Source organism: Watersipora subatra, chromosome 5, assembly GCF_963576615.1.
Source record: "Watersipora subatra chromosome 5, tzWatSuba1.1, whole genome shotgun sequence".
In the NCBI taxonomy this organism is placed as follows: Eukaryota; Metazoa; Bryozoa; class Gymnolaemata; order Cheilostomatida; family Watersiporidae; genus Watersipora; species Watersipora subatra.
Window position 1 is genome coordinate 21,034,213 of NC_088712.1, and position 12,058 is coordinate 21,046,270.

At 30.5% G+C, this 12,058-nt stretch overlaps 1 protein-coding gene and 1 non-coding gene across 2 annotated transcripts in view; both read left to right on the forward strand.

The window, feature by feature from the left end:
- The window catches only part of LOC137397195 (serine-rich adhesin for platelets-like), a 49,117-nt gene that overhangs the window by 12,447 nt on the left and 24,612 nt on the right, over positions 1–12,058 (forward strand). The window contains exons 6-9 of the mRNA XM_068083483.1: positions 1,655–1,752; positions 3,411–3,554; positions 4,198–4,394; positions 10,053–10,106. Coding sequence (XP_067939584.1) covers positions 1,655–1,752; positions 3,411–3,554; positions 4,198–4,394; positions 10,053–10,106 — 493 coding nt within the window. The remainder of the gene's footprint in view (positions 1–1,654; positions 1,753–3,410; positions 3,555–4,197; positions 4,395–10,052; positions 10,107–12,058) is intronic.
- Positions 3,933–4,003, forward strand: Trnag-gcc (transfer RNA glycine (anticodon GCC)). The gene has a single exon. It is a non-coding gene; the product is annotated as a tRNA-Gly (tRNA).

Below are 12,058 nucleotides of genomic sequence, written 5' to 3' on the forward strand. Positions count from 1 at the left end.
TGGTTTCTCACATGGGCATTATAAGGGTCAGTCTATTTCTGTAGCCAAGCTGCTAAAAACCAGGTTTTACTCTAAAAGAATAGTATCTTTTTACATATTTATTAAAATTTAATTAACTATTTCAGATCATGACTCTATTAGGCAACAAGCGTTAAGGACATCACATTTATGAGCTGGTTGTGATGCAAAATGGATAATAAGCAAAAATAAATGTTTTAGATTCTGTTGAAATATAGAAGAAAAATAATATAGCAAACTTTGGCATAAAATATTAAATTGTAATAAAATGTTACACCATACAATGTAAGCTATATAATATACCATAATATAATATTTTCTGATGTTATATAATTTGATATGATAAAGCATAATAATAATAGATTTTTAATATATATAATATAAGGTACTTTAACAAAATATATTATTATATAACACAATACAATATATATTATATAATATATAATATAATTTAGTGTGAGACAGTGTTTTTAGACTTACAGACACAATGACAGTTAGGTTTATTATTATAGATTATATTATTATATTAAAGTACATTTTTTATACTATATTCCATTGCATTGTATTTTAATATCATATATTATATATTACACTATTATATGGTTTTGTTATATATTAGGTTGTAATATATTATTTGATATTATATTAGTTGCATTATAAAATAAAAGATTATATAATATTATATTGTGCATTTGGGAAGGCATAGCGTTCGCATAGACTAACAGACACAATGACAAAGTTGGGTTTATTATTATAGATTATATTATTATTATTATATATATTATTATATTATATATTATTATATATATTATTATTATACTATTATATTATAGTACATTTTTTATACTATATTGCATTGTGTTTTAATATCATATATTATATATTACACTATTATAAGGTTTTGTTTTATAATAGGTTGTAATATATTATTCGATATTATATTCGTTGGATTATAAAATAAAATATTGTATATTATTGTATAGTGCAGTACAATATAATATAGTATTCAACAGCTGTCCAGTCTGTTCCTTGTCCATATAGCGAGCTTAATATGAGGATGATATGCACTCCTTCGAGCTAAGGTTAACAAATTAAACTCATTTTTAGTCTACGTTTTGAGATATTAGTGTTCAAAGTGACAGCATTACAATGATAATGAAATAGACGCGTAAGGACAATAAACATGGTTTTATTGAACGCGTGAAGTATATTTGTGAAAATATTTCAATGAATGAGATCACATGAAAGCGTAAACAGAAGCACATTGTGTTCAACTAAGCCACATTTGAGCTGTTTTTGAGAGGGATTCCAACCTACGGCGGTCTCGCGTGGCTGCGATTAACTGTTCGTTTTTGAGCTTTTAAGAGCTTGTAATCACATTTCCACATATTTTGCACCTACAACACAACAGAGTAAGACATGGTGAGTCTTTTCATACCAAATAACTGTAATGTAAATTTTGTTGAAAGTCAACCTTTAAAAGTAATCACAGGAATAGTAATAACAATAAGAATAGAACTACTTTAAAAGTAATACTATAGAATGAAAAGATAGTCCCCTATGCATAATAACACATGCTCTTATATCAGCAGATTCATATCATACGGTGTCAGTGGTTGCTTCTGATTCATTGAAGCTAAACCATCAACGACAAGTCAAGATGAAGAGAGTGTGGGTTCTCCAAGACCTTCTACTCAGCTCAAGACTACAAGAGCTCGGCAGGTGTCCCCAATAGTAAGTGCTGTCAGACAGCCAAGCCTTTTGATTATGCCAGGGGTTCCCAACCAGTGAGGAATTCCTTCCTAGGGGGAATTTGGAATATACAGTACAAGAGAGGTGTCCAATTTGATAAATTTTTAATTTATGTGCTGCAGTGCCGTGTGAGTTTGGGTTTCATCATTCAACATGTTGATTTCATCTATAACACTAGCTGCTAATAAACACCATGTTTCCATGGTGCGCAGTACTGCGAAGCAGCCCCCTCCGAAGTCGAGTGGATTGTACGTTTCCATGCTGGGCAGTGGTTTTCAGCAAATTAGCCAGAGAAGAGAAATTGAATAAATCGAATCGCCTGATGGAGAAATTGAATCGATCACGGATACCAAACGTTAGAAACGGTCTTTTTATGCTTCTGTCATCATTATACTTTTATTTACAATACACATTCACAAGGTTTTACAAACTTTAACACAATTTTTACAAAGTAATATATTTTTAATAAGTATTTTTAAGTAATATATTATTTAAACGTTAATTTAAGACTTGCCACCTATTTTTCGAAAAATGTTGGCATCGATAACAAAGTCCAGGAAAGTAATCACCTTATCATAGTCGTGGGTGCAGACCATAATTAAATTTAGGTGAAAGAAGATCGGAAGAATAGAAAAAAAACAAGATTAGCGGAATAACATTTGTACTAGTTCACGGCCCTTGAAGAATCCGTCTCCATGACATGAGAGTTATGCGCAGCCACTGCGCAGCAGCTGTTTCCTTGCTGTGAATTTGCACTGGCTTCGCACTGATCAGTGCGCAGTGATTTCAGTGCGAAGCCGCCGTTTCCATGATTCGGAGAGGGCGCCACTCCGAAGCACTGCGCATCATGGAAACATAGTGAATGAGCTACTAGTCAGAACCCAGTTATATGTAAACACATCCATCTAGATTTTGATTGGATAGTAAGTTAACCTAGACATAAACCAAATCAACGCTATGCCAAAGGTCATGTATTGTTGTGTGTTGTATGCGTGCTGTATAAAAATTTATATTATGTTGTTATATGTTTAGATATGTACAATAAAATGGGATTATATTTTGCGTCGGCTGTTTTTAGTCATGTTAGTTAAAAGTGTAGGGAATCAAATTTATGATAAGGCATACGGAGGAACTGAATTAAAAAGGTCGGGAAACCCTGGATTATTCAATGCTGGCATCATAAATTAGAGACATATTTGCTACATTATACGATGTAGCATAACTCCTTACAGAGTCTATTAGTCAAAAGGTTACTAAAAAATAAATGTAGTCAAGCAATCACCTTATGCGTTGCTAAGCGACAGAACAATGAGTTTTAGTAGCTGAATATAGGTACAGAGTAGCTCATGATTGGATAATTTCCTTGGCTGTTACAATTTTATTGGTTGAATTTATATTTGTTCATCTTGCAATTTAGTGTTTTTCTAAATAATTTCTACAGCTCGAGATCAATGGTAGAAAGGTTTGATATGATTCAAAAAGGGCTATTAACAATATTCTATCTACAGCCCACTGGTGATGTGTTTTTATTAGAGCTTTTTGCCACTCTGACACTTAGTGACACTTGCTAAGAAGTGTCGCTACCATTGTGCTCAGGATAATAGACATTTATCCAGTCATCAAAAGGCTATATTTATTAGCGAACTGCAAAACAACAGGCTGGGAAGAGTTCAGTGCCATCAGTGAGAAAATCGATCACAACTGAACTAGCCGAAGATATAACACAAGTTAACGTCTGGGAACAAGATGAAACAGCTGAGGTTATCTTGGACAAGCTAGACCAGGTAGTAGCAAATGTTATTAAGTAATCTCGGCATTTCTGACTGTACGAGGTTTTTGGAAGGTAACAAATGATATGAAGGTAAAATATGAACTTTTAGTTTTTGTTGAAACTAGAAAAGCTTTAAGCATTTTTGTATGATAAAGTTTTATTTATATTCCCAATGTGCGAATTAGTCCTGAGCCCAGTTGCTCAGCGCGTACCTCTAGTATGTCTAGTTGCTCAGCGCGTATTTTGGCGTTGAGTCGGCTCGTCTTCGCATAGCCACGCATGAGAATTTGAAAGGCGATGACGCTGGAATAAGCCCCAACCTTCTTAATGTTAATTGGCTCGCGTTTTAGTATTCCAACAAATACGCATATTTGTAGTCAATTTGCATGTAGCATCGGTGGTTCAGTGGTAGAATTCTCGCCTGCCACGCGGGAGGCCCGGGTTCGATTCCCGGCCGATGCATTTTGGTTTTATTCTGATTTCTTCATTTGAAAAAAAAAACATGTGGTAGTTTAAACAGCTGATGCAAAGCGATGATTACTACGAGCCGTCTCAGAAGTAGTGCCAATCTTCGATGGAGCAGGTAGTTTTTATAACATGTTTTACCATCTTAGGCTTGTCAGTAATTGTTCAACATATTTTAATTACACTGACAGGTAATAAATGATGTAGACTCATGCATTCAAACTACGGAGGACATAAAGGAAGCAGGGGGTATTTCTCGTACGCAAATACTTTACACTAGTATTTCTAAGCTGAACAAAGAAGTGAACCAAATCAAGCAATCATACATGCAGTTCTCTACTCGCTCCAATCATGAAAGTTTTGACTCAGATCTTCTTACTTCTGTTGGGTAGGTGAGTTTGTTTCCTTTCAGTGAAAGCGAAACAGGGTTTCTTAGTATGTACAGTGTAGTCTTATTTATGCAATACGTGTGTTCCACTCCTCCGTCGTTTCATCTCCCTTGCTATCCATTTTTCTTCAGAGATTTATTGAGAGGACAACTCCAAAATCACAGTATGTGGAGCTAGGGAATTGTTCGGTTAGAGGATAGGTGATGAAGAAAGTTACTTAAACTGCGATAAAACTAAATGTCAGTTTATAAAAGAGAATAGGAGCAAAGTACTGCGTTGTGTCACACTAGATATTTCAGCTAATCCAAATGAGATTAGGAGTTATCCTACTATATGTGACAGCACCATGAGGATGTTAGGTACAATTTCAACGAAATTTATATTAGAGTATTGGCAGGTTGGTTGCCATAATTTATCAAAACTTTTGCAAAATACAGCTTGATAAGTTTTTATTAGAATCATTAGATAAGTGTGATTGTCCTTTAAACCTACTAAGTTATGAATTCTTCCGTAATTCTGGAGCTTCTGAGAATTCTTGTCAAAACCAATATCTTCATATCTTTTCAACCCAATCCTTCATTCAATTATTACAATCGTTTGTTTCTATCACTGTCTTACTGGCAAAGCAAGCAGATGTTGCACTTGTTAATGATGCTTCATTCCATATTACCTAAACTAATCAAAGACATAATCGAACTGAGATTTCTAGCAGTTGCTAGAAATTTAGATAAATTACCTGTGTCAAGTTAGATCATTTATTGATGCACGGCACTAAAGATGTGTAAAAAATATTTAACATAACTTAGTAGCTCAAATTTATCATGAGTTAACTAGACAGGCTGAGTCTATTCTAATCCTGAACCACATTAACCCATCTGTCAAGTTGCTAATCATTTTGAGTTAGTAGAGAGAATACTACTAGTAAACAGCACTGTAGTTAGTGATATTACTAGTTAGTGATATTACTAGTTAGTGATATTACTAGTTAGTGATATTACTAGTTAGTGATATTACTAGTTAGTGATATTATTAGTTAGTGATATTACTAGTTAGTGATATTACTAGTTAGTGATATTACTAGTTAGTGATATTACTAGTTAGTGATATCACTAGTTAGTGATATTACTAGTTAGTGATATTACTAGTTAGTGATATCACTAGTTAATGATATCACTAGTTAATGATATCACTAGTTAGTGATATTACTAGTTAGTGATATTACTAGTTAGTGATATTACTAGTTAGTGATATTACTAGTTAGTGATATTACTAGTTAGTGATATTACTAGTTAGTGATATTACTAGTTAGTGATATTACTAGTTAGTGATATTACTAGTTAGTGATATCACTAGTTAATGATATCACTAGTTAATGATATTACTAGTTAGTGATATCACTAGTTAGTGATATTACTAGTTAGTGATATTACTAGTTAGTGATATTACTAGTTAGTGATATCACTAGTTAATGATATCACTAGTTAATGATATTACTAGTTAGTGATATCACTAGTTAGTGATATCACTAGTTAGTGATATTACTAGTTAGTGATATTACTAGTTAGTGATATCACTAGTTAATGATATCACTAGTTAATGATATTACTAGTTAGTGATATTACTAGTTAGTGATATTACTAGTTAGTGATATTACTAGTTAGTGATATTACTAGTTAGTGATATTACTAGTTAGTGATATTACTAGTTAGTGATATTACTAGTTAGTGATATTACTAGTTAGTGATATTACTAGTTAGTGATATTGCTAGTTAGTGATATTACTAGTTAGTGATATTATTAGTTAGTGATATTACTAGTTAGTGATATTACTAGTTAGTGATATTACTAGTTAGTGATATTACTAGTTAGTGATATCACTAGTTAGTGATATTACTAGTTAGTGATATTACTAGTTAGTGATATTACTAGTTAGTGATATTACTAGTTAGTGATATTACTAGTTAGTGATATCACTAGTTAATGATATCACTAGTTAATGATATTACTAGTTAGTGATATTACTAGTTAGTGATATTACTAGTTAGTGATATTACTAGTTAGTGATATTACTAGTTAGTGATATTACTAGTTAGTGATATTACTAGTTAGTGATATTACTAGTTAGTGATATTACTAGTTAGTGATATCACTAGTTAATGATATCACTAGTTAATGATATTACTAGTTAGTGATATCACTAGTTAGTGATATTACTAGTTAGTGATATTACTAGTTAGTGATATTACTAGTTAGTGATATCACTAGTTAATGATATCACTAGTTAATGATATTACTAGTTAGTGATATCACTAGTTAGTGATATCACTAGTTAGTGATATTACTAGTTAGTGATATTACTAGTTAGTGATATCACTAGTTAATGATATCACTAGTTAATGATATTACTAGTTAGTGATATTACTAGTTAGTGATATTACTAGTTAGTGATATTACTAGTTAGTGATATTACTAGTTAGTGATATTACTAGTTAGTGATATTACTAGTTAGTGATATTACTAGTTAGTGATATTACTAGTTAGTGATATTACTAGTTAGTGATATTACTAGTTAGTGATATCACTAGTTAATGATATCACTAGTTAATGATATTACTAGTTAGTGATATCACTAGTTAGTGATATTACTAGTTAGTGATATTACTAGTTAGTGATATTACTAGTTAGTGATATCACTAGTTAATGATATCACTAGTTAATGATATTACTAGTTAGTGATATCACTAGTTAGTGATATCACTAGTTAGTGATATTACTAGTTAGTGATATTACTAGTTAGTGATATCACTAGTTAATGATATCACTAGTTAATGATATTACTAGTTAGTGATATTACTAGTTAGTGATATTACTAGTTAGTGATATTACTAGTTAGTGATATTACTAGTTAGTGATATCACTAGTTAATGATATCACTAGTTAATGATATTACTAGTTAGTGATATTACTAGTTAGTGATATTACTAGTTAGTGATATTACTAGTTAGTGATATTACTAGTTAGTGATATTACTAGTTAGTGATATTACTAGTTAGTGATATTACTAGTTAGTGATATTACTAGTTAGTGATATTACTAGTTAGTGATATTACTAGTTAGTGATATCACTAGTTAATGATATCACTAGTTAATGATATTACTAGTTAGTGATATCACTAGTTAGTGATATCACTAGTTAGTTATATTACTAGTTAGTGATATTACTAGTTAGTGATATCACTAGTTAATGATATCACTAGTTAATGATATTACTAGTTAGTGATATCACTAGTTAGTGATATCACTAGTTAGTGATATTACTAGTTAGTGATATTACTAGTTAGTGATATCACTAGTTAATGATATCACTAGTTAATGATATTACTAGTTAGTGATATTACTAGTTAGTGATATTACTAGTTAGTGATATTACTAGTTAGTGATATTACTAGTTAGTGATATTACTAGTTAGTGATATTACTAGTTAGTGATATTACTAGTTAGTGATATTACTAGTTAGTGATATTACTAGTTAGTGATATTACTAGTTAGTGATATTACTAGTTAGTGATATTACTAGTTAGTGATATTACTAGTTAGTGATATTACTAGTTTGTGATATTACTAGTTAATGATATTACTAGTTAGTGATATCACTAGTTAGTGATATTACTAGTTAGTGATATTACTAGTTAGTGATATTACTAGTTAATGATATTACCAGTTAGTGATATTACTAGTTAATGATATTACTAGTTAGTGATATTACTAGTTAGTGATAATACTAATTAGTGATATTACTAGTTAGTGATATTACTAGTTAGTGATATTACTAGTTAGTGATATTACTAGTTAGTGATATTACTAGTTAGTGATATTACTAGTTAGTGATATTACTAGTTAGTGATATCACTAGTTAATGATATCACTAGTTAATGATATTACTAGTTAGTGATATCACTAGTTAGTGATATTACTAGTTAGTGATATTACTAGTTAGTGATATTACTAGTTAGTGATATCACTAGTTAATGATATCACCAGTTAATGATATCACTAGTTAGTGATATTACTAGTTAGTGATATTACTAGTTAGTGATATTACTAGTTAGTGATATTACTAGTTAGTGATATTACTAGTTAGTGATATTACTAGTTAGTGATATTACTAGTTAGTGATATCACTAGTTAATGATATCACTAGTTAATGATATTACTAGTTAGTGATATCACTAGTTAGTGATATTACTAGTTAATGATATTACTAGTTAGTGATATTACTAGTTAGTGATATCACTAGTTAATGATATCACTAGTTAATGATATCACTAGTTAGTGATATTACTAGTTAGTGATATTACTAGTTAGTGATATTACTAGTTAGTGATATTACTAGTTAGTGATATTACTAGTTAGTGATATTACTAGTTAGTGATATTACTAGTTAGTGATATCACTAGTTAATGATATCACTAGTTAATGATATTACTAGTTAGTGATATCACTAGTTAGTGATATTACTAGTTAGTGATATTACTAGTTAGTGATATTACCAGTTAGTGATATTACTAGTTAGTGATATTACTAGTTAGTGATATTACTAGTTAGTGATATTACTAGTTAGTGATATTACTAGTTAGTGATATTACTAGTTAGTGATATTACTAGTTAGTGATATTACTAGTTAGTGATATCACTAGTTAGTGATATCACTAGTTAGTGATATCACTAGTTAGTGATATCACTAACTAGTTAGATAGTTAGATAGATAGTTAACTAGTTAGATAGTTAGTAACTAGTGATATTACTAGTTAGTGATATCACTAGTTAATGATATCACTAGTTAATGATATTACTAGTTAGTGATATCACTAGTTAGTGATATTACTAGTTAGTGATATTACTAGTTAGTGATATTACCAGTTAGTGATATTACTAGTTAGTGATATTACTAGTTAGTGATATTACTAGTTAGTGATATTACTAGTTAGTGATATTACTAGTTAGTGATATTACTAGTTAGTGATATTACTAGTTAGTGATATTCTTAGTTAGTGATATCACTAGTTAGTGATATCACTAGTTAGTGATATCACTAGTTAGTGATATCACTAGTTAGTGATATTACTAGTTAGTGATATTACCAGTTAGTGATATTACTAGTTAGTGATATTACTAGTTAGTGATATTACTAGTTAGTGATATTACTACTTAGTGATATTACTAGTTAGTGATATTACTAGTTAGTGATATTACTAGTTAGTGATATTACTAGTTAGTGATATTACTAGTTAGTGATATTACTAGTTAGTGATATTACTAGTTAGTGATATTACTAGTTAGTGATATTACTAGTTTGTGATATTACTAGTTAATGATATTACTAGTTAGTGATATCACTAGTTAGTGATATTACTAGTTAGTGATATTACTAGTTAGTGATATTACTAGTTAATGATATTACCAGTTAGTGATATTACTAGTTAATGATATTACTAGTTAGTGATATTACTAGTTAGTGATAATACTAATTAGTGATATTACCAGTTAGTGATATTACTAGTTAGTGATATTACTAGTTAATGATATTACTAGTTAGTAAAAATGAAGTGACAAAGGTTCAGCAGAGTCACTTGATGATCACTTTTTGATATTTTTAGAACAAGCTTTGACACTCTGGAGTTCTTCTCTGCAGATGATTCAGGGGTCGACTGGTAAGGCAGCTTAAATCATTGATTTAAAGAGTGACAAACACCACATCTTTTGTTTCACGTTGTTGTTTTCATTCTGAATAAGTCTCTGACTCAATTTCATATAAGTCTCATTCAAAGTATAGCGACTATACAGAAGTTTAATTTGTTTTGATGTCAAAGCTAAAGATATATTTTTGCGTATTTATTAATCAAAGTACATATAACTGTAAACATCAAGAATGTAAAACAAAATGTAAAAATATGTTAACGATCTTTTACATCTTTGTTACCACAGTAAATGTAAAATTCACAAATCTAAAAATTTTTCTATGCATTCAGTTCTCTGATTATAAACAGATTGTGAAAATTTAATATATTCTTCAATTATGTATTTAGTTGTTCGACAACATGTAGAATGTTCTGTTACATGTTTTGTTATCAGAGTACATGCAAATACTTCTATAAAAATACCCTGTAATTCATTAAATTCATTCTACAGCTCAGAACCTTCTATTACCAAAACATTACTATGACCATAAAACAGGAGAAATTTTGAATATACAAGAAGGGAACAGAGAGGTGTCTGATTTGATAAATTTTCAATTTATGTCCTGCAGTGCATTTAACATTTTGGTTTTATCTATAACACTAGTTGCTAATAATGAGCTACTAGCCAGAACCCAAATATATGTAAACACGTCTGTCTAGATTCTTGATTTTATTGGATAGTAAGTTAACCTACTCAAAATCCAATTCACCACCATGCCGAAGGCCATGTATTGTTGTGTAGTGTGTGTGTGCTGTATAAAAACTAATAATATGTTGTTATATGTTTAAATCTGTACAATAAAATGGGATTCTAGTTTGTATCGGTTGTTTTTGGTCATGTTAGTTAAAAGTGTACGAAATCAAATTTATAAAAAGGCATAAGGGAGGAACTGAATGGAAAAGGTTGGGAACCCCTGCTATAAAATAAATGCATTATATAAGAGAGATATGAAAAAAGTGTTAAAGTTCACTATAAAATAATTTATCAATGAATACTTTAATATTACTGTACCTGAATAATAAGTGAACAAATAGGTAGGTCGGTAGGAAACAGACATTGCAGAGGTAGAAGTGGCAATTAGCGGTGGCAGTGTAATTTATTCACTCTTAGACTATGTGAAGTTTAAAATACTTCCGTTTTATTTTTTGAATTTTTAGTTTTCCTTTTCAGTCACATTCACTTATAAAAGTACTATTGAGCGTAAAGTTTTATACATGTTGGAATTCTATATGGTATATTAAAAAACCTGTATACTGAGGTAACGTGTATAATGCTTTACGCACCCCTCATATAGTGATGATACACTGCGTAACATCAGCTTAGAATTGCCAACAACACTGATGGTGTGCGCGAACAGGAAATAGGGTCTCACAATGACTGCGCTTGCCACGCTCATTGGCAGTCTATCTGTAGTGAGTCGTAGCAATTTTTTGAACTTTTCATAGTTCAAAAATTTTGGACTATGAAAGTTTGCTATCTGCTATTTGCCACTGGCTAAATAGCAGATAGCAAATAGTTTCTAACGATAGCGTGTGTCACATCTATTTTTGGCTATCTTGTTTGAGCGCTTTTTTAATAATATATTTTTAAAAGGGGTCTGGCTGGCACATCTATGACAATTTTATTTCTGATCATAGAAAGTTTTATAAGGCGTTTTATTGAACAGTTTTAGTAACCAAAACAAAAAAAACATTGATACACACTAATGCATGCATGGCAAATTTTACTGCATTTTTTTCAAAAGATTAAACACTAAAACTAAATTTTTGCCTTATTCCGTGGAAACACAGTTTTAAAATGACTCACCTATCTGAGCATTGGCTATGTCAGGAGTCAGCAACCCCGTGGCTCCGGAGCCACATGCGGCTCTTTCATCCCCCGCTGCTGCTAACTCTGGCTTAAAACTTTTTTCCTTTTTTCACCC